The sequence below is a fragment of the Anguilla anguilla genome, chromosome 1 (genome assembly GCF_013347855.1).
Source record: "Anguilla anguilla isolate fAngAng1 chromosome 1, fAngAng1.pri, whole genome shotgun sequence".
Classification (NCBI taxonomy): Eukaryota; Metazoa; Chordata; class Actinopteri; order Anguilliformes; family Anguillidae; genus Anguilla; species Anguilla anguilla.
In genome coordinates, this window is record NC_049201.1 from 85,848,881 (window position 1) to 85,872,065 (window position 23,185).

The 23,185-nt window shown below is 48.2% G+C and overlaps 2 protein-coding genes across 6 annotated transcripts; one reads left to right on the plus strand and one right to left on the minus strand.

Moving 5' to 3' along the window:
• The first annotated feature begins 2,030 nt into the window (after positions 1-2,030).
• On the plus strand, positions 2,031-12,940 carry LOC118212462 (hippocalcin-like protein 1). 3 transcript variants are annotated; one of them, XM_035390368.1, is made up of 5 exons: positions 2,031-2,133; positions 8,575-8,690; positions 8,886-9,167; positions 9,606-9,711; positions 10,518-12,940. In XM_035390368.1, the coding sequence occupies exons 2-5, from the start codon at positions 8,595-8,597 to the stop codon at positions 10,613-10,615; spliced, it is 582 nt and encodes a 193-aa protein (XP_035246259.1). In that variant the 5' UTR covers positions 2,031-2,133; positions 8,575-8,594; the 3' UTR covers positions 10,616-12,940. The 3 variants fall into 3 exon arrangements, with proteins under 3 accessions (XP_035246259.1, XP_035246248.1, XP_035246253.1); XM_035390357.1 differs by having other exon boundaries at positions 2,065-2,313; XM_035390362.1 differs by lacking the exon at positions 2,031-2,133 and adding an exon at positions 5,139-5,274.
• A 650-nt stretch (positions 12,941-13,590) lies between these two features.
• LOC118212452 (keratinocyte-associated protein 3-like) lies at positions 13,591-22,765 on the minus strand. Of its 3 annotated transcripts, none has more exons than XM_035390345.1 (6): positions 22,742-22,765; positions 19,358-19,554; positions 17,882-17,941; positions 15,926-16,117; positions 14,351-14,494; positions 13,591-14,255 (listed from the first exon to the last, which is right to left on the minus strand). In XM_035390345.1, the coding sequence occupies exons 2-6, from the start codon at positions 19,514-19,516 to the stop codon at positions 14,121-14,123; spliced, it is 690 nt and encodes a 229-aa protein (XP_035246236.1). In that variant the 5' UTR covers positions 19,517-19,554; positions 22,742-22,765; the 3' UTR covers positions 13,591-14,120. The 3 variants fall into 3 exon arrangements, with proteins under 3 accessions (XP_035246236.1, XP_035246226.1, XP_035246217.1); XM_035390335.1 differs by lacking the exon at positions 22,742-22,765 and adding an exon at positions 22,324-22,703 and having other exon boundaries at positions 17,885-17,941; XM_035390326.1 differs by lacking the exon at positions 22,742-22,765 and adding an exon at positions 22,324-22,701.
• Between the last annotated feature and the right edge of the window lie 420 nt (positions 22,766-23,185).

The window sequence follows — 23,185 nt, forward strand, 5'->3', positions numbered from 1 at the left end:
TCCAGGGGGGGCATCTTCCCGAGTAAAAATCGGGTTGAGTAGCTCAGAGGAGCGCAGGCGGTGAGGCTGTAACATCCGCGTGCGGAGCGCGGCTCTTCAGCCGCTGCAGGACCCAACGCTGCCGATGCAGCCCGTGGGCTCGGGATAACCAGCAGGCCGCCGGCGTCCCGGGCTCTTCATCTACGCCAGCACGCAAGCCACGTCGTGGTACGACGCCTCGGGGTTTCGATTAAAGTTTCCCGGGTGCCTGTGCGCGAGCGGGGCTCCCTCCGCCCGCGAGTTCTCTGGGCCGAATCCTGCGCGGCAGCCTCGCCGGAGAGAACCGCTTAAGGTTCCCAGAGACGATCGTTTCAGATGACCTACCGACCTAATGTGACCGCTCAGGTCCTAATGTGACCGCTCAGGTCCTAATGTGACCGCTCGGGTCCTAATGTGACCGCTCGGGTCCTAATGTGACCGCTCAGGTCCTAATGTGACCGCTCAGGACCTAATGTGACCGCTTAGGTCATAATGTGACCGCCCAGGTCCTAATGTGACCGCCCAGGTCCTAATGTGACCTACCGGTCTAATGTGACCGCTCAGGTCCTAATGTGACCGCCCAGGTCCTAATGTGACCGCCCAGGTCCTAATGTGACCGCTCAGGACCTAATGTGACCGCTCAGGTCCTAATGTGACCGCTCAGGTCCTAATGTGACCGCTCAGGACCTAATGTGACCGCTCAGGTCCTAATGTGACCGCCCAGGTCCTAATGTGACCGCTCAGGTCCTAATGTGACCTACCGGCCTAATGTGACCGCTCAGGTCCTAATGTGACCGCTCAGGTCCTAATGTGACCGCCCAGGTCCTAATGTGACCGCTCAGGTACATACTTAACTTCCCTGCGTCTCCCAGAGGGATGAGAGACAAGGGGGAGAGAGGGGGAGAGAGAGAGAGAGGGACGGGGGAGAGAGAGAGGGATGGGGAGAGAGGGGGGAGAGGGAGAGAGAGAGAGGGGTGGAGAGAGAGAGGGGGTGGAGAGAGGGACGGGGGAGAGAGGGAGAGAAAGAGAGATGGGGAGATAGGGGGGAGAGGGAGAGAGAGAGAGAGAGAGAGGGAGGGGGGGGGACAGCCCCAAGGATAGCAATCCGATATTTAGTGGCATAATGGCGTGGGGAGGCGTCACAATCTAACAGCGCGCATTCATAAACACTACACAATAATAATCAACTCTAACAGGGCTCACAATCATCATTATCACCATCACCATCACCATCACCATCATCATCATCATCATCATCATCATCACAGACTCACAGTAGCTGTAACTAGCTGGACTGTAATGTTCTGATATTAATAATGTGCGCACTCAGCCTGCTCCAGGCCCTGGGTGTGAGAGGGACGTCGGCACTTCATATTTCATCATAATCAAGACACTTATAGCTTATTATGGCTTATAGCTTAATCCGCATTTTATGCATCAGAACGTGTTATCACAAAACATTATTATTGTATTTAAACAACAAAAGTAATACGTACAGGGATAGAACAATAATAATCCTCTTGCTGCTACTACTACTACTACTAATAATAATAATAATAACAAAATATAAATATTTATTATTATTATTATTATTATTATTATTATTATAACAACAACAATACCACAACTATTAATAACAACAATAAAAACATGTATTATTACAGTTATTATTGTTATATTATTATTGTTATTATTATTAGCAATATTATAACAACAGCAACATTATTACTACTGCAACTAATAATAATAATAATAATAATAATAATAATAATACATTTTTGACCTAATATCTCTAAAAAACTGCGGTGGTGTGATAGTACCACAGACAAGTTTTTAAAAGAATTCATCTTTCATGCATACCACGCGACTGATCTTGAATAGCCTGGAACACAAGCACTGGCAGAAAGGGAGATACTGCCTCCGCGCGCCTTCACGGCACAGTGACGCCCACCTGCGAAGCGGCAGCTGTCTGGAAACGCCACGACGTAATCTTGCCAGCATCACACAACCCCCCCTCCCCCCCCCCCCCCCCCCTCCCCGTTTCATCCACTGGATCTGAGGATAAGAGTTCCTCCTCTCCTCCTCGCATCATTCCCCGTGGAAACACTCACAAAGGTTCGTTTCCGCGGGACACCACAGCATGGTTTGCAAAGCGGAGCAGTAGATCTCCTGTGGCATCACGTATTCTCCCTCTCTCGCTCTCTCTCTTTCTCTGTCTCTCACTCTCTCTCTCTGTCCTCACGCAAATATAACCATATTTTCCACGCTGACGGGGAGCCGGGCCAGTATCACACGGTAAGATGAACGATCGTATGTTATTATCCTTCATCTGGTTAGAATATGAAACGCGTCGTAGCAATGAGTGAGTAGCTTTGCCAGCGTTTTGAATGAAGTCTTGGTGACCGTCGCATGGCCGAATCAGTATTTATTCCCGTGTAAACGGTTGATTACATTTCCAGTGTCTCCAGTATGTTTCTATTCACATAAACATTACATAGGCCTACATTTAGCTGCAAAACAACGGAATGGGTGCATCGTTACTGTTAGCTGTCGTCAATACAAAAAAAAAATACACTCCCTGTGCTGTGATCTCATGTACTCTTACGAGATGGATACACTGGAGTAAGTGACATTATTCGTTTCACTGCGATGCTCGGCGCAGTGTAGCCCGGCATATTGTCTCTTCTCCGATTGTGTTGCGTGTCGCCTCCCCCCGTCCCAGTACCGCGTGCAGCGCGGAGCTTAAAGTGACAGCCGGACCTGGGCTGGGCGCGTGATGAGGCTCGTCGCACACCCGAATGCTGGGGCCTGTTTAAATCCATTTTTAATAGAGAGAGCGTCGTGGGAGAGGGGTTCCCTTCCCTGCGCGCTTTTATTGCGGTGTAATTTTCGTGATTTATTTCCAGTACAAAATAAAGCATCATTAAGTTTGCTAAATCAAGCAATTAAATGAACGCACGATAGCTGTGTTCAAATGGCCTTTAGTTGAATTCCTCTAGCGGTATTTCGGATAAACGCAAATGTTTACTGCTCGGACTGGCGTCACGATGGTATTTAAGTCAACCAATCATTCAAAATCGCTCTGGTGGCAGCATGCGTTTGAATATATTCAACACGAACGGCCTGTAGATGTGGGGAAGTTACGCTTACACACGTCGCTTCTTTACACGGTAAAATGTTCAGTGTTAAATCGACTCTTACAGAATGCGATATCGTTCATACTCGTGCACTGTTAGGCATTTTTACTGCGCATGAGCGTGAGGAAAACTCCATGCATTGACATTTGTGTATTAAAATGGTTCGGAGGTGCTTGCGGTAGCCTCAGGAAGTGCAGTAATTTAGAGACATTAGCGGTGATTTCCGAGTCCCGGCGAGGTTGTGGTCGTGCAGCGGGGCGGAATTAATGTACTGTGGAGCGTGTGTTGCTCGCGGTATGACAGCATGTGTGCAGGTCTGCGGGAGAGTTAGGTAGGGCCTATGTATGCGTATATTTAACAGACAGCGTCGAACAGAACCCGAATCCTGCTACCTGCTGCAGACCGCACTGTCTCACCGTTACTCAAAGACCCGCTTTTTCAGACTGAACTTCGACACCTCCACCCTGACCCCCCCCTCTAGCATTTTTACCCGCCCGAACGCCGGACAGAGTGTAACTATTTACTGTCACTGAGCCTGCCCTTGTTTCTTGTTTGTGTGAAGCACTTTAATGCAGATCAGTAGGGTAGCTGATAAGCAGTTTGGTAAGTTTACAGTCTTGGCCCTCTAATGATACGTTCCCCATTAGGAAATGACTGTGCTTCCACCCCCGATCTTTGCACTTGAGCCTGTTTGCTCTGGGTAAGAGTGACTGCTAATTGGGGTGTATGGTAATGTACTCACGCTTAATTGATGAATTAAAGTTGGTGATTACCCCGTTAACTCCACTCAATCTTGCTTTCTCAGGCCTAAATTCAGGTTCTGATTTTATTGGTGAAAAGGACAACTAGTTGGGAGGATCTGGGGGGACGGGGGTGGCTGTGAAAGGGGGTGGAGTTTCACAAATGGGCGGGGTTTGTGAAAGGGGGCATTCCTCTGTCCTGTATTAGTGAACAAAGGGCACACTGCCCCTCCCAGTGTCAGGCTTGTGCAGCACTGTGATTGGCTGTTACAAAAGTGTTATTTTTTCCTTTTTTATCCATAAATCCTTCATTGCAACCCTCCTACCCATTCAAAACCTCTTCACTATTTCTCTCTCTCCTCCTTCCCCTTCTCCCTCACTTTCCCTCTCTCCCTTTCTCCCTCACCCCTTTCTCCCTTTATCCTTCTTCCTCACTTTCCCTCTCCCCCTCACCCTCTCTCTCCCTTTCTCCTTCTTCCTCTCTTTCCCTCTCTCCCCTTCCCCGTCACCCTCTCTCCCCTTCTCCCTCACCCTCTCTCTCCTTTTATCCTTCTTCCTCACTTTCCCTCTCTCCCCTTCTCCCTCACACTCTCTCTCTCCCTTTCTCCTTCTTCCTCTCTTTCTCTGGCCCCTCCCTCCCTCTGGCTGTCTCTCTTTTTCTCAGACAGTCCCCTCTTTCATGGAGTTTGTGTGGAAGTCAGACTGTAGTCGTGAGGGGGCAGACGTTCGCTGGGATGGAAAGAGATCGGGGAGGTCATAGCTGCTCACGGTGGTCCCTGTATGTGTTTATGAGCACAGGACTAGCAGCAGGACTATGATCTCTGCTCGTAACGCAAAGCTCCAGTATTCAGGGCCTTAGGGGTCATGACCTCTCTGTAGCTCTGCGTGTCAGTGCTGTAGACACACCTGATACTCCCTGCCGTCAAAGCTGAAGCATCATAATTATAATTTCATTCTGAAAGGTAAGGGGTCTGCTGAAGGATAGCACTGTGGCGGTGGACGTTTCGTGCATGTGATAGAGCAGCATAATTTCCGGCTCCCTGCTGGGACTTCCTGTTTTTGAGAGGTAGGTGGGGTGGGGAGAAAACAGGAGCTGACTGTCTGCTGAGTGTATAGAATCTGTGATGTCAGCCCCACCCCACCTGAATGGAGCATTGACACCATCCTATTGTGATGTCACAGAGGTGAATACCATGTGCTTTCTATGACGCCATATTCAGGCCTTTGACGGTCCAGCAGTCGGTCTGGTGATACCTTCAGGCCTGGTTGTGAAGCCCAGTGCTGGTGAGGACCAGGATTTGTGCGTGCGCTGATTGGTTGTGCCTCAGCTCTGACGGGATCAGCTCTCTCCCCTGGCCGTGGCTGTTTTTTGTGCGAAGGTAAGGCGGTGCAGGTGCTGTAATCTCTGTGCGTTTGGTGCCACAGGGCAGAGATCGCATGAAAGACTCGGTCATGCGCGGTCATGCGCGTTCCGTCCTGATTGCATCAGCAGAATCGCTTCTGCGGGAAACCACAAATGGAACGGGGGAAGATGGGATTGGCGGGTGTGGCTGAAAGCGGGAGAAAGGAAGAAGGCTAATTTGTGCGTCCTGTGGCAGTAATGCTGTAATGACCCACTCCAGCGTGACCACAGGCGCTGGGAGTTAGCAGCCTGTCTGCTCTCTGCTCTGACAGAGGAGCAGCTCCATGCACAGTGTGGGGGTTTGGGGTGCAGTTAGTGCTGTGACATATCGGGGTACAGTTAGTGCTGTGGCATATCGGGGTACAGTTAGAGGTGTGGAGTATTGGGGTGCAGTGAACAGTGTAGGCTTTTGGAGTACCGTGAGTGGTGTGAGTATAGGGGTACATTTAGTGGTGCGTGGTATAGGAGTACAGTGAATAGTGTGGAGTACTGGATTACAATTAGTGGTGTGGCATATTGGGGAACAGTTAGTGCTGTGGCGCACACACACACACGCACACATGCACACACGAGCGCACACACACATGCACACGCACACACACATGCACACACACGCGCACACACACACGTGCGCACACACACACGTGCACACACACAGACGCACACACACATGCACACACGAGCGCGCACACACACACACACACGCGCACACACACATGCACACACGAGCGTGCACACACACACACACACAGAACACAGGAGTGAAATTACCTCACTGAAACCCCGCTCTCTTGTCACAGTCACTACGGTGAGCGTAATTAGGTAATTTGGCACAGCTACGATTATTTTGACTTCGTAACTGTGATAATTGGCGAGTGTGCAGCTACGCTCAGAGGAGTGACTGTGTGATGTTCCTCGAGGGATATGGGGGCGGGGTTTCAGAGAGTGTGTCAGCCATCTCCGCTGGGGGCCTAATTTTGGAAATTGCGTTTTATATTTAATTCCGCGCCGTTTGCAGTTCGCCCTTCGCCATCGGACCGGGGGACTCACCGCCACCAAGGACACAGCCTGGATCTTATTTTTACCGCCGCGATTATCTGATTTCCCTGGAGGGGCACTCACAGAATCTCCTTGCTGATCTGGGTCAGGACTTGACCCCGCGTGGTATCTTTAGTAAAAACCTGCCCCGAACTTGCCCCCCTCCCCGCCCCACCCTGCCTGTTCTACCAGCTCAAGGAGAATCAGGAAAAATCTGAAACTCGGGACGTATCAGAGATCTTGGAGCGGGAGGAAAGGGAGAGATCACACAGCCATTTATGAATGCACTTCCTGTTGGGCCAACATGTGGCCGTATGTACCATAGAGATTTGGACAGTGTGTACCATAGAGTATGTACCATAGAGATTCGGACGGTGTCTACCATAGAGTACGCCATAAAGATTACGACAGTGTGTACCATAGAGTATGTGGCATACAACAGTGTGTACCATAGAGTATGTACAATAAAGATTACGACAGTGTGTACCATAGAGTATGTGGCATACGACAGTGTGTACCATAGAGTATGTACAATAAAGATTTGGAAGGTGTGTACACCATAGAGTATGTACCATAAAGATTACGACAGTGTGTACCATAGAGTGTGTGGCATACAACAGTGTGTACCATAGAGTATATACCATAAAGATTAGAACAGAGTTGTACCATAGAGAATGTACCATAGGGACTAGGATAATGTGTACCATAGAGTATGTACCATAGAGATTAGGACAGTGTGTACCATAGAGTATGTACCATAAAGATTACGACAGTGTGTACCATAGAGTATGTGGCATACGACAGTGTGTACCATAGAGTATGTACTATAAAGATTAGAACATTTTGTACCATAGAGTATGTGGCATATGACAGTGTGTACCATAGAGTTTGTGAAATAGAGACTAGGGAAACGTGTGCTGTAGAATCTTGGACAGTTTGTGTTCTCCAAGGATAATATGTGTCATATAGACTGGGGCAGAATATGGCAGAGACGAGGACAATGTGGCAGAGTCCCTTACAGTTTATGGTATAGAGACGAGGACAGTATTGGTATAGAGACTAGGACAGTGTATGGCAGAGTCTAGGACAGTTTTTCGTATAGAGACTAGGACAGTACATGGCAGAATCTAGGACAGTGTATGGTATAGAGACGAGGACAGTATTGGTATAGAGACTAGGACAGTGTATGGTATAGAGACTAGGACAGTTTTTGGTATAGAGACTAGGACAGTATATGGCAGAGTCTAGGACAGTATATGGTAGAGAGACTAGGACAGTTTTTGGTATGTCTATGGAAGGCCAGTGAAATGTAATATGGCCTTCCCTAGACATACTCTGTTACCACTGGATCATTGAGAAGGAATAAAAAAAGGTTTTATTCAGTTGCAGTAAGAATTGCGCCTTTGTCCAAGTCAGCATCTGCACAGTGTTAGCCTGCCTTCCCTCTAGTGACAGAACAATAAGTAGAGAGTAAAATACCACCCTCTAGTGGCAGAACTGTGGGTAGAGCGTAAAATACAGAAATCAGTAAAATGTGTCTGTAAAGTGAAATGTCTGGAAAGCAGTTTGTGCACACGCAACAAAATTATTATTGGCTGTGTTTCCAAGCAGTGAACAGATGCAGCTCCCCTCACTGTGGTTTGTAAGGGTGTACCCCTCACCCCGCACCCCCGCACCCCCGCACCCCCCTGCTCCTCTCTGGCTCCGGGGGGAAACGCATGGGGGGGTTTGTTAATGAGGTCAAGTCCATGGATTTGCATCCAGTAATCTAATTTCAGAATTAATTCTTGTGATTTTGCCCCCGTGACGCAGCTGTCAGTGGTGGGGGTGGGGCACCCCTGTGAGGCAGCTGTCGGCGGGGGTGGGCCACGTTTATGGCAGGTTAAGTCAGGAGTGCAGGTGTTGACATCGGGAGGGTGGGGGGGTTTTCAACCTCTGGCTGGTGTTGCAGTTGAAGGCCATTAACCCTCTGAAGTGTTGTAGGCTTTTTTGGAATGTTTCTTCGTTTTTGTTTTTTGCTGAATTCTAAGTCAGTGTTCCAGAACTCCACTGCTTTCAGTCACCAGCAGTGATTGTTACTTCAGCATTAGAATGTTCAGTTAAGTTGTCTGAAGTTGTCTGGAAAGGCAATGTGATTGGTTGTGACCCTAAACTAACTTGGCTGGTTGGGGTGGGAATGTTTGGACCCAGGCTCTGTGATTGGTTGGTTGTTGACTGTGGGTGGCTCTGATTTGATCAGGGGGAGAGAGACTTGTCGCCATGGGGAAACAGAACAGCAAGCTCAGGCCTGAGGCGCTCCAGGACCTGCGGAACAACACCGAATTCTCCGACCACGAGCTGCAGGAGTGGTACAAGGTGAGCACAGCGCCTCCATCAGGCTGGAGGACTAGTGTACCATCAGGCTAGTGTACCATCTTTCATTTCAGCACAGACAGGCTGCAGAGAAAAGCTGCGAGACGGGAGTGCAATTCATAAACCACTATTCATAAATCATTATTCATAAAACATAATTCATAAACTATAAATCATTTTTCACACTTTCTTCTGCAGGGCTTCCTGAAGGACTGTCCCAGCGGGAACCTCAACGTGGAGGAGTTCAAGAAGATCTACGCCAACTTCTTTCCGTACGGCGACGCCTCCAAGTTCGCCGAGCACGTCTTCCGCACCTTCGACACCAACGGCGATGGCACCATCGACTTCCGGGAGTTCATCATCGCACTGAGCGTCACGTCACGCGGCAAGCTGGAGGAGAAGCTCAAGTGGGCCTTCAGCATGTACGACCTGGACGGCAACGGCTACATCAGCCGCGATGAGATGCTGGAGATCGTGGAGGTGGGTCAGAGGAGGAGGAGGGCATGCTGGGAGCTGTAGTTCATTCACACTGTCCTCGTACTTTGCAGGGGTCAGACCTTTTTTAAATGTCTTACTTAAAGGGGCAGTTCACCCAAAAATACAATTAAGCTGGATTTCCACTTACCTTAATGCTACTGGTCCATACAGATAGTTTTGCTGAGATTTGATGAGTTGGGGGGGGAGTGAGGGGGGGAGTAGGGGTGGTGTTTCAGGTGCCCATGGATTACATTTTAAATTTAGTTAAATTTTACTGGGTTCATCATTATTTGTCATGCAATCATTATTTGTAATGCAAATGTGGCGGTGGTATCGTTTTGGCTGTGTTACCATTTGGCAATTGTCTCTCTGTTTCTCTCTTTCTCCTTCTGTTTTGTCTCACTCACTCCTTCCCTCCCTCTCTCCCTCTCTGTCCCCCAGGCGATCTATAAGATGGTCTCCACAGTGATGAAGATGCCAGATGACGAGGCTACTCCTGAGAAGAGGACAGATAAGATCTTCAGGCAGATGGACCTGAACAATGACGGTGAGTCGGGGGGGGGGGGGGGGTAACATTGCTTTGGGGTGGGGAGGGGGGGAATTAACAGAGGCCAGCAGGATAAGACAAGGCCATATGAGAGAGAGAGAGAGTTACAGCAGTTTCAACCTTACAGTCTTGTCTGAAATCTTACTACCTTACAGTCTTTCTGAAATCTTACTACCTTATGGTCTTTCTGAAATCTTACTACCTTACAGACTTTCTGAAATCTTACTGCCTTACAGACTTTCTGAAATCTTACTGCCTTACAGTCTTTCTGAAATCTTATTACCTTACAGTCTTTCTGAAATCTTATTACCTTACAGTCTTTCTGAAATCTTACTGCCTTACAGTCTTTCTGAAATCTTATTACCTTACAGTCTTTCTGAAATCTTACTACCTTACGGTCTTTCTGAAATCTTACTGCCTTACAGTCTTTCTGAAGTCTTGGAGGAATTAAGGGAGAGTGGTGATGACCAGCAAGTTCATATGTGATGCAATTAATGATAGTCTCTGTCCTCCTAACCACTCTATTTCACTGTTCCTCTTCTCCATCTGTCATTCCTTATCTCGCTCCCTCTCTTTCCCTCTGTCTTCTGCTCCCTCTCTGTCCCTCTCTCTCTCTCTTTCCCTTCTCTCCCACTCCCTCTCTTTCCCTCTCTCTCCCTCTCTCTCTCTGTCCCTCTCTCTTCCGCTCCCTCTCTCTCCCTCTCTCTCTGTCCCTCTCTCTCCCTCTCTCTCTCTCTGTCCCTCTCTCTCCCGCTCCCTCTCTCTCCCTCTCTCTCCCGCTCCCTCGCTCTCTCTCCCTTCTCCAGGCAAGCTCTCTCTGGAGGAATTCATCAGAGGTGCCAAAAGCGATCCCTCCATCGTGCGACTACTTCAGTGTGATCCCAGCAGTGCGTCGCAGTTCTGAAGATCCCCCTCCCCCGAAGGGAAACAAACACACACTGCATGAAAGTTCCTGTCTTTTTGTGTATCGGAGGGAAGGGGAATCCTTATCATTTAATTTGTAAAAAGCATAATCATTTAAAGAAAGGAAAGGAGGTAGTGGTAAAGGGGGTGGGGGGGAGGGGTGGGTGGGAGCTTGAACTGCCGGTAGTCCATCATGCATCACTCCCCGGTGATGTCATGGAAGGCACTGGAGCGGCCTGCCGTTGTGTTCTGAGCTCCCAGCTCAAACAGGGCGCGGCAGGCGGTGCTTGGCGTTCCGCGTGTTTCCGATCGTTTTCTTCCCGAGAGCACAGATTTACTTCCACGTTTTATACTCGTTTCTAAGGGTCTGTCCATCTGTCTGTCTGTCTGTCAGTCTGTCTGTATGTCCTGAGTGTGGGTGTGCATGAGGATGCAAGTGTATGTGCATTTAACAGGCTGCGTGACTGAGCTTTGTATTAATGTGCTGCTCAGCTCCCTGAGCCAGTAGACCCAGGTAACATGAGGGCCTGTGATTGACTGGAATTTCTGGGAATGTTCCCTGATTGGAGCTTACAGCCTACGGGGCGGGACACTTAATATCCAATCAGACTTTTGGCTGTTTTTAAGGGGTGTATTTTGTGTGTGGGGGTGGGGGGGTCTTTTGAAATGACATGTTTCCAAGGCCTGAATCGCCCTCAGGGCAGAATGTTGTGAGTTCCAGGTCTTTGCACTGCATTATGGGAAATGTTTCTCTAAGCAGGGACATTTAAAACATTTTTTTACACTGAAAAAGAAAAAATGACAGATGGAGCAGGTACAATACTGGAGGGTGTGTGCACGTGTGTGTGTGTGTGTGTTGATCAGATTGAGTGAGACAAGCCTGTCTAGGACATAACAGTGTGTGTTAAGGTTAATGGTACCACATAGTGTGATCTTTCTTTGCAATTTCTGATGACAGCATATGGATCCAAGCATTCATTTTAAGATAAATACTAAAGCAGCAATGTCCCCACGTGGTCACTAGCACATGACATAGCATGTTTAAGAGGTAGCGTGTGCTTTGCTTCTTTAATGGCATTAGGAGTAAAACTACAGTGTGCAAAATTCAGATTATACTGAAGTATTATTTATGCAACTCTGCCATTCTCTCCATGCGCTGAGGCAGTTGTGCTGTTTCTAGAACAGAGAAGGGAGAAAAGGGAGAAAGCTGCTTTGATTTCTGTCCTCAAACTGAACAGGTGCGTCCAAAAACAGCCTGCTTCAGCTTATAAGATAGCAGTGTGTGTGTGTGTGTGCATGTGTGAGTGTGTGAGTGTGTGCGTGCGTGTGTGTGTGTGTGAGTGTGTGAGAGAGTGTGTGTGTGCGTGTGAGAGTGTGTCTGAAATACTGTGTGTGTGTGAGTGAGTGTGCGTGTGTATGTATGTGAGAGAATGTGACTGTGCTTGTGTGAGCATGTGTGTGAGAGTATGCATATGTGTTGTATGTGCATGTGTGTATTTTTTTGGTGCATGATAAACTAGGACGTCATGTATGGTGTGTCCACTTTTGTCAGACTCAATCAGGAATATACTCGATTGTTTGAAAACCGGCTGATTTGTTTTTATTTAATTTTTCCCCATATCTGTGTGAAGAGAAATGTTGGCCGTTCACAAAAAGAACAGAAGGATGAAGGAGAGTCATTAGTGCTTTACATTATATGCAGCTTCATAATGCAGATACGAAGCTTAATAAGTCCTGCACTGGTGTCATAAGGCTACATAAAGCACTAATCATGTTCATTTCAGTGAGTGCATGTCCTAAATTGATTTGTGAATATGTGAAGGTTTTAAAATTTCAGCTGTAAAGCATGAAAAAAAAATTCAGAAAGAAACCTTTATGTGGCTGTTGTGGTTTTCTGCTGTAGCATTTAGGTGTGATTGATGTGCTCGTACATTAATGCTTGGCGAATTCAGCGTACAGCTAATAATAGACCATTCTGGAGCTTCTCTAGCGTGGACATCTCACACAGCAACAAATAAGTGCGTTTTCATTGGTTTAAACGAGTCATTGGCACATAGACATCACCTGAACCATAGCATGGTGTCAACCAATAAGATCTATGGCCTTACTCAGCCCTCAGAGTCCAACTCCTCACACTGAAGGAACAGAGATGTGCTCAGATGCGATATGAAACACCCATCACATTCGCATATTCAGTATTAATGGGAGAGATTTATTTAGAAAATATAAATATGGTAGCATACTGTGTAAAACGTCCCTAATACAGCGTTTCTGCGGATAAGTAAAACCACAGGCTTTCCTGGCAGTGGGAGAGGAAAAAAAAAAACACACAAAAGAAAAGAAAAAAAAAAAAAAACACTTCAGGACTTTTTGCTTGTGTCAGTATCAGCTGGTAAGTTACTGCAAGGACATTAAAGTTTGAAATATCACAAGTTTAGGGTTTAGCTTGTGTGAAGATGGTGGTGGTCCCTGAGCGATGGACCCAGCACACACACACACACGCACATATATGACCCTTCTGCGTGTCAGTTGAGCAGGACGTCTAAGCTGCACCGAGCTGCCCAGGTGGTTGCCTGGCGATGGTTGCTCGGCGATGGTTGCCTGGCGATGGTTGCCTGGCGGTGGGTCTGCGTGTGTGAGCAGGGGAATGATGGTGTGCCAGCAGACTAACTCAGTACCTGCCTGGACCTGGACATTTTTAGAGTTTCAGACACACCTCAGTGACCGAAATTCAAACTTATATAAAAACCTTTTAAAAAGACTGTCTACAGAGAGTTCTCCAGTAAAAAAGTTAAGTTGAGCTTTCATAGGCTCTACATAACCATTCATAAAAAACTTTATATCAGTGGTCATAGGGTGGATTGTATGTCACCATCAATATTGCGACATCACCATATCGTGGCCAATCAGGACACTCTTCTGATATGGAGTATTAAAAACATGAATGGATGACACATACACGCTATGAGGCACAGATTTATGAAGCTCTGCCGTAGGGCCAGCAGGTGCCTCCTTTAAAAGGCTTTATTTTTACAGGAGACTTAACTATTAACAGGGAAAACAAAGCTAAGATTGAAAGGAAAAGACAAAACCAGAGTGACCCTCAGGTACCCCCAGAAGGGTGCTGGGGTCCCCCCATCCTACCGTGAGGAGTACTGATGCAGGCAGACCTGGATCTGATACTCAGAAATATTAGAACCACTAAGACACCAGTAAATGTTCTTGTACTTGGATCTTTTTTTTCCTTTTTTTTTTAAAAAGAAAATGCATCCATTTCCACCAATGTTCAGAACCAAACTCCCTCTTTAATACATGACTGCTTGTGTTTAGGTTTCGTACCAAAATTCCCAGAGATCTTTGGGGGGGGCGTTAAAATTTTTTTTCCCCCAGTAATGGAAAGAATGCATTTTTGGATGCATCTTTCACCTTTGACCCGGATGTGCTGTCCAATCAGCCGCCAGATTTCACCTTCGACCCGGATGTGCCGTCCAATCAGACGCCCAGACTCAGGCCCACTCTGTGCCTGACTGGGCGGCCCGGTTCAGCAGCTCGTGCTGCTCTCCCGGCACAGCTTCCTGTCCCGCCTCCCGCACTGGGGTCCGAGGTGGTGATGTCATTTCCTCTGGTATTTGCATACGCACCTGAAGCAAAAGCGTGAGCGTAAAGCAGTGGGTCATACGGACTGATCTGCTGGGATAAAATGAGGTCATGAGGTGATGAAGTGGGCGGGGCCTACCCTGCGGGCGTTGACGATCCTCCTCCGGCGGCAGGGGTTTCGGCCGCACATGAAGGACAGGCACGCAGCGAAGCAGCGCCCGGAAAACACCAGCTCCACCGCGCTCATGAGAATCAGAGGGACCCACAGGATGATGGTGGTGCCCTGGGGGGGGGGGGGGGGTGGGGGACACATCACCATTATCATCAGCGCCGTCATCATCATCATCATCATCATCATCATCATCATCACCACCATCATCATAATCACCATCACTATCGTAACCATCATCATCATCATCACCACCATCATCATCATCACTGCCATCATCATCATCATCGTCATCATCACCGCCATCATCATCATCACCACCACCACCACCATCATCATCATCACTATTGTAATCACCATCATCACTATCATCACCACCGCCATCATCATTATCATCATCATCATCACCACCATCATCATCATCACCATCACTATCGTAACCACCATCATCATCATCACCACCATCATCATTATCATCATCATCATCATCACCATCACTATCGTAACCACCATTATCACTATCATCACCGCCGCCATCATTATCATCATCACCACCATCATCATCATCCTCCTTCTCATCATCATCATCATCACCATCACTATCGTAACCACCATTATCACTATCATCACCGCCGCCATCATTATCATCATCACCACCATCATCATCATCCTCCTTCTCATCATCATCATCATCACCACCATCACTATTGTAACCACCATCATCACTATCATCATCACCGCCATCATCATCATCACCACCACCACCACCACCACCACCATCATCATCATCACTATTGTAACCACCATCATCACTATCATCACCACCGCCATCATTATCATCATCATCATCACCACCATCATCATCATCACCATCACTATCGTAACCACCATCATCATCATCACCACCATCATCATTATCATCATCATCATCACCATCACTATCGTAACCACCATCATCACTATCATCACCACCATCATCATCATCATCACCACCATCACTATTGTAACCACCATTATCACTATCATCACCGCCGCCATCATTATCATCATCATCACTATCATCATCACCACCATCATCATCATCCTCCTTCTCATCATCATCATCACCACCATCACTATTGTAACCACCATCATCACTATCATCACCATCACCACCATCATCATCATCATCATTATCATCACCATCACTGTCGTAACCACCATCATCACTATCATCATCACCACCACCATCATCATCCTCCTTCTCATCATCATCATCTCCATCACTATCATTATCACCACCATCATCATTATCACCATCATCATCATCATTATTAGTCAGTATAAGCTTCTGGAAGTGAATTCCAAGTGAATTCAAAGTGAAGCACATGAAGCCGCCCATCTACATTGAGAATGTGTGACTGTGTGTGTGTGTGTGTGTGTGTGTGTGTGTGTGTGTGTGTGTGTACATTTACACAAATGCAAGAGAGCAGAACTTGTTGTTTTTTGTGGTCACATTCACAGAGGCCACGCCCTGCCACCCCAACCATGCCCACTTTCACTCACATAGATACGGGTGGGGTCAAAGGGGCACTCGTTGGTGATGCTGGAGTAGCCAATGGCATCGGGGAACTTGCAGTGGGTCAGCAGACTCCGCCCACCTTGGAGGATGGCATTCACCATGGAAACGGTCAACCCCACGGTGGCAGCGGTTGCTAGGAGACCGGCCAGCAGGCTGAACACCAGCAGCAGCCATAACTGAAAAGAAGAGGGGAGGGGTTAACACACTCAGACCACACCCACATTCAGCAAACAGAGAGGCCGCTGTGTGTGTAAAGAGTGTGTGGAGAGTGTGTGCTGTGTATTTAAAGTGTACGCTGTCTGTGTAGAGCAGGGGTGCCCAATCCTGTTCCTGGAGATCGACCGTCCAGTAGGTTTTCATTTCAACCCTAATTTGGCACACCTGATTCTACTAATTAGCAGCTCAATGAGATCTCTAGCTGTTGAATGAGGTGTGCATTGTTCAGGTTGGAGCGAAAACCCAGAGGACGGTAGATCTCCAGGAACAGGATTGGGCACCACTGGTGTAAAGTGTGTGTGTGTGTGTGTAGCAAGACTAAACCTGAACCGCCTAAATTCCCTAAAATGCCCCAGTGGGAAGAAATCTCCAGAAAAGCCTGAATAGTGATCAACTGGCCCAGCATCAACAGCTACAGGCTCGATAAAGGGAAGCGGAAAGGCAACGTGAAATCTACAGGAGCAAACAGACAAGACAGCCGCGCAGATTATAGCCAGGGGCTATTAAACCGGCAGCTAAAGAGCTTCACTGAAGGGTCCATGCACACGTTCCGTCGCCTGTTTGGCTTCCCACAGAAGTGGAAAGTGTGCGAACGAGAACACGCTGAAATGAACCGCGTGAGGCAATCAGCCGAACGCCAAACTTAACCTTTCACGCCCGAAGGCGGCGGGCTGTGTAAACACACAGAGCCGCGCTGCTGCGCCCTCAGGCAGCGCTGCAAAGGCCTGCTTTATCAGGGCATTATCTACAGAGACAGCCGTCAGAAACGCCGCTCTGGAATGTGTGTGAGGGCAGGCCTACGGGGAATCAGGTTACTGATCAATGGTGCTGTCAGGACGAATACATGTATTGTGTGTGTGTGTGTGTGCGTGCATGTGTGTGCGTGAATAAAAGACACAGAGACACAGGCATAGACACAGGGCAGTACTGTAACAGTGAGAGAGAGAGAGAGAGACAGACAGACACAGGGCAGGACTGAACCAGTGAGAGAGAGAGAGTGAAAGAGAGAGAAGGGGGAGGGGAGGGGGAGGAAAAGTAGAGAGGCAGGGAGAGAGAGCAGGAGAGAGAGAGAGGCAGAGAGAGAGAGGGAGAGAGAGAGAGTGTCAGTTGCACAAAATATTTACAAATTAGAAAAAAATATTTCCAAAAATGATCCCAAATTATAAATAACTTAAATTTCAAATCAAAAGAAGAAAAACGTGCAATTCTTTTAGGGGAAGGATCAACAGCCCCAATTGCGGCACAGTTCATTTCAGCCTGCCATAACCTGAGGGACAGTGAGTCACCACCCACCCCATATAAACATTGTACATATTTATTGATTTACTTCTGTTGCTGTCATTGCTGTTATTGTTATATATTGTTACACTTATCATTATTATTTTAATATTATTATTATTTTACATATTATATATGTATGCTTTGGCAATAATTACATTTGTATTTCATGCCAATAAAGCAACTTAAATTGAAAATTGAAATTCAGAGAGAGACAGAGAGAGACAGACAGACAGAACTGTACCAGCGAAAGAGAGGGAGAGAGAGACAGAGAGATAGAGAGAGAGGGAGAGAGAGACACAGAGAGAGGGAGAGAGAGAGACAGACAGACAGACAGACAGAACTGTACCAGCGAGAGAGAGAGAGATAGAGAGAGAGGGAGAGAAAGGGAGAGACAGAGAGACAGAGAGACAGAGAGACAGAGTGGGCAGATGGCAGTACTGTACCACCGGTAGACTCCTCTTATTCTTGGACAGGACGATGGCAGAGATTCCCGCGATGACCGCCTGCAGGTGCAACACACACAAAGGTCAGAGGTCAAAGGGCAGATGGCAGGGGTTACAGCCAAACGTAAACCCGCCTCACTCGGCACCGACACCGCCGTTTCCATGCCGACAGCTTAAGAGCTGGGTTTCAGCGGAGCTCCCCGTGAGCACAGGCAGACGCTCGTGACGGACAGGCCAAACTGACGCAACGTTACATATCACGGGTCTCTGGAAGGCCCGCAGATTAGCACCAGTAGCGACGCAGGCTAAAGAAATGAAACACTGGCTCTGCCAGGCCTCTCTGCACAGCGCACACACACTGACTCAGTGTATGCAGCATGTTCATTAGCCTGCACAGCGCACACACACTGACTCAGTATATGCAGCATGCTCATTAGCCTGCACAGCGCACACACACTGACTCAGTATATGCAGCATGCTCATTAGCCTGCACAGCGCACACACACTGACTCAGTATATGCAGCATGTTCATTAGCCTGCACAGCGCACACACACTGACTCAGTGTATGCAGCATGTTCATTAGCCTGATCAGCGCACACACACTGACTCAGTATATGCAGCATGTTCATTAGCCTGCACAGCGCACACACACTGACTCAGTATATGCAGCATGTTCATTAGCCTGCACAGCGCACACACACTGACTCAGTATATGCAGCACGTTCATTAGCCTGCACAGCGCACACACACTGACTCAGTATATGCAGCATGTTCATTAGCCTGCACAGCGCACACACACTGACTCAGTATATGCAGCATGTTCATTAGCCTGATCAGCGCACTGGGTAATCGAAGGCCTGTGTGGGCCAGGGTATAATGTTTAGTGCAACAGCCAGCACAGAGGCACAGAGGACTTAACTACACACACACACTCACACATTTGTGACATCATGGGTCACCTGACATGCTGACATCACTCCGGCTCAGATACATATCTGAAATTGTCTTTAAATGCTTGTAAAAATGTGAAAACTTCCCTGAGAGGATCCCTGAGAAATTTCAACAAAACACTATAACCAAACCAAAACGTGCTATCGTATGAAAGGACTATCTTGTTCTGCAAGTAAGAAAAGTTGGTGGTTTTTAAAATTCAGTTTTAGGAACCATACTACACCTATGACCAGGTTTAAGCATTTAAAATAACCTATATGTCTCAGGTCTGCAAATGTCCCATCATTCCCCACTGCCTGGCCTTCCCACTTCGGTTTTAAATCTTAGCTCGCCCCTTGCCCAGGTCTCCCGGGGAAGAGAGATCACTGAAGGCCAGCAGGATGTCCTGGCAAAATAAGGGTGATATTAAAAATAAGAGTGATTTCCAACCCTGGTTTATTTCCCCCACCGCCCGACTCTGCAGTCGGAGCCCGGTGTATTTACGGGGACGGGGAGCTACGGTGTCCCAGCGGGGCCAGTCTCACCACCAGCCCGGCGACCAGCGCGATGACGTTGGAGATGGCGTACTCCATGGCGCGGGCCTGGACGTGCAGGTTGATCCGCCGCAGCACCGCGCCGTGCACCAGCGCCCCCAGGAGGAAGTTCACGTGCCCGACCAGCACCAGGCCCAAACCCATCTTCATCAGGGCCTTGCTGTCCTTCAGGCTGGCACAGCACACACCTGGAGCAGGGAAACCGGGCACCACCGTTACTCAGCAGGCGCAGAGTGATGACACGGCGGGCGCAGAGTGATGACACGGCGGGCGCAGAGTGATGACACGGGGGGGCAGAGTGATGACACGGGGGGCAGAGTGATGACACGGGGGGGCAGCGTGATGACACGGGGGGGCAGCGTGATGACACGGGGGGGCAGCGTGATGACACAGGGGGGCAGAGTGATGACACAGTCTCAACCTGTCTTAAAGCAACCCTGAATGTCTCCAGCAGTAATCCACAGTAACACAACCACAGTAACACAGCCCTGCACAGCCACAGTAACACAGCCCTGCACAGCCAGAGTAACACAGCCCTGCACAGCCACAGTAACACAGCACTGCACAGCCACAGTAACACAGCCCTGCACAGCCACAGTAACACAGCCCTGCACAGCCAGAGTAACACAGCACTGCACAGCCACAGTAACACAGCCCTGCACAGCGACAGTAACACAGCCCTGCACAGCGACAGTAACACAGCCCTGCACAGCGACAGTAACACAGCCCTGCACAGCGACAGTAACACAGCCCTGCACGGCCACAGTAACACAGCCCTGCACGGCCACAGTAACACAGCCCTGCACAGCCACAGTAACACAGCCCTGCACAGCCACAGTAACACAGCCCTGCACAGCCACAGTAACACAGCCCTGCACAGCCACAGTAACACAGCCCTGCACAGCCACAGTAACACAGCCCTGCACAGCCAGAGTAACACAGCCCTGCACAGAGACAGTAACTCAGCCACAGTGAAGGTGTTCTAACTGCTGAGAGCATGGTTGTTTCAAGTGTAGAGCTGGGTGAAATACGGTGATAATTATCAAATGCAGTACCGGTTGTCGCCACTCTGTGGTGCACTGCTTTTCTTTTAGTCTTTTTTCTCTGTAATTACACCTGATGCAGAGGTAAACAACCAAGCTTCAGAGGCCGTGCGAAATGCCTCCGGAAAAAACATCAGTGATATCTATTGGGTGACCATAAGACAGCCAATCAGCAGCTTCCACGTGATTGACAAAAACACATGATCACACAGAACCTGTACGACCTTGGCTACGTTTTTATTTTATTTTATCTGGAAGCATTTTGTGCAGCCTCTTTAGTTTGGCTGTTTACCAAATGCTTGAGATACAATTTAAAAGAAAGAGAGGAAATGAAAAGGTAATGCACCACATGGTGGTGAAGACCTATGTCATTGGATAATTACTGTTGCGGTGCATCGCACAGTCCTATTCAGGTGCTGTGTTACCTTTGCATAAGCCTGCTCCCCCACCCACCCCCCCAAGGGTGAGTCACGCTTCTTCAAAAACATGAAAGAGACTGCGAGAGACACACGGAGAGTGACTGAGGAAGATGAACCGGTTACAACCGGCTGGCTTGTAATGATGACATCAGACCACAGGAGGAAGAGGGCAGGGGCAGAGGAGGAAGAGGGTGGGGGAAGAGGAGGAAGAGGCCGGGGCAGAGGAGGAATACAAATAAAATTTGATTGATTGATTGGAAGAGGCTGGGGCAGAGGAGGAAAAGGCTGGAGCAGAGGAGGAAGAGGGCGGGGCAGAGGAGGAAGAGGCTGGAGCAGAGGAGGAAGAGGGCGGGGCAGAGGAGGAAGAGCGCAGGGTGGAGGAGGAAGAGGGCAGGGCAGAGGAGGAAGAGCGCAGGGTGGAGGAGGAAGAGGGCGGGGCACACAGCACTGACACAAGCGCTTCCAGATGATCCTCAGAAGCCCTACCTGCACTTACACTCCGGAGCCTTAACATCTTCATAAGGGCTTAATGAGAGGGGGGGGGGGGGGGGGTGTTCAGGTGGGAGTTGTCTGTGTTCAGTATTGGAAACAGAACAGGGACTCAGGCAGGAGAACACAGGGTGGCCTTTCTCTGAGCCCTGGGGAATTTCAACTGAATGCAAATAATTCAGTTTCTAAGGGGGGGGGGGGGGGGGGGGCAGAAGTGTGGTTCCAGAGAGAGAGACAAACAGAGAGAGAGACAGAGAGGGAAAGAGAGAGAGGATAGGCACATTGGGGGCTTGTCCACTAACCGTGGGGTCTAAGACTCCACGATATCAACATGGCCCCCCTTCCAAACCTGGGGTAGTTAGGCCAAAAGTGCTAGTGTTGGCACCCCGCCTAGCCCCTAGGGGTATTGACAGCCTAAACACACCCAGGGTCAAAGAGACAAGTCTAGACTCCACCCAATCTCCTCGTCCCACCCCCGACTTCGACACATTCCATTGAGTGCTTCCAACAGGTCAGTGCGTTACACACCCACTGCCCACAGTTCACACCCATTTCAGTCTCTCTGGAAATGTTTTAGAATATCAGTCACCACCCCCCCCCCCCTCTCCCAAAAAAAACAAAAAAAAACAGAGAAGCCTAAAAATCCATAACCCTTCCTCAGTACAGCAGCTTATTTCTCCACATAGGCTAAATATCAGATTATTCAGCTTCAAAACTATTAAAATACATTCAATGATATTCCTAATACGCGTAAAACTCAACACAGTTTTGTTTATCACGCCCATTTTTTAAAACTGGGAAGGCAGTTGTTCCGCCCTTACAAAAAAGACGAGAGACACACAATACCATTGCCGGAAAGACGTCGTACTTCCTTTATGACTGTAACCTAACCCAACCCCACCCGAAAAAAAACGACTACGGCTGGTTTTGAGACTAGTACTTTATGCATGTCCGTTTAGCAACGTCTCCTCGGTAAGCGAAGTCTATCGGAACCGAAGTAACTCACCTAGATTTACCATGTTGAATGTATGTTTGGTTTCAAATCATTACAAATCCGTTTTCGTCATATTTTAAACTCTTCGCTCGAAGGCGCGTTCGGCGGGCGAACTCGTCTCTTCCCCAGTACACCAGAGAGAGCAGCTCGTAAACACAGGTGCACACTTCGCGCAGGCCACGCCCCCGACCACCTCCTTAAAGCGACAGAAGCGCCTCTGTCTGGTTCGACAGATACTTATGCAGGTGTGCGGAAGATTTGCCTTCAGCGGCTACCTTTCGTCAAACGAATGGCGATGTATTTGGTTAAACACGCGAAGTATCAAACCTTTGTTGGTATCAATGCTGCTTCACCTGATTGGTGATTTGTTAAATAAAGCCCTCACTCACAAACACGGAAATGCATCGAGTAATAAATATAACTTACGAACCTGCAACTTTTTACGTCAGATTGAATTTGAAACCTCATGGTGAATTATAGTAACTTGTAAATTGTAACAATTTATCCCCGATTCACTGACCTGTCAGGGAGGCTTAGTCAATCAGAATCTAATCAGTCAATGATCAATTAATCAGTTCGCCTGAACAGCCACACCTGTATTCAGTGTTCTCGTGCGGTGGTTCCCAACTTCGGTCACGAGGACCCCCGGGGTATGCTGATTTTCGTTCCAACCACAACCGCAATCACTGAAATTTACAGAGATGTTCATTTTTCTTAATTCGGTGTTTTTCATGCTTTGAAGAATAAAAAAAATAAATTGTTTACATTGTTCTTATTGTGCTTTTATTGCAATTACATAAAGATGTGACAAAAACTTTGTTTAAAGCTGAATCAGTAAATGTTCCCAATTAGGTTCCTGAACACGTAATCTTTC

Coding starts and splice junctions, on each gene's coding strand:
- LOC118212462 (XM_035390368.1), top strand. CDS start 8,595: ATGGGGAAACAGAACAGCAAGCTCAGGCCTGAGGCGCTCCAGGACCTG. Junction 8,691..8,885: donor AGCTGCAGGAGTGGTACAAG/GTGAGCACAGCG, acceptor TTTCTTCTGCAG/GGCTTCCTGAAGGACTGTCC. Junction 9,168..9,605: donor AGATGCTGGAGATCGTGGAG/GTGGGTCAGAGG, acceptor TCTGTCCCCCAG/GCGATCTATAAGATGGTCTC.
- LOC118212452 (XM_035390326.1), bottom strand. Junction 17,942..19,357: donor CGCTGGTCGCCGGGCTGGTG/GTGAGACTGGCC, acceptor TTGCACCTGCAG/GCGGTCATCGCGGGAATCTC. Junction 14,495..15,925: donor TTGACCCCACCCGTATCTAT/GTGAGTGAAAGT, acceptor CCCCCCCCCCAG/GGCACCACCATCATCCTGTG.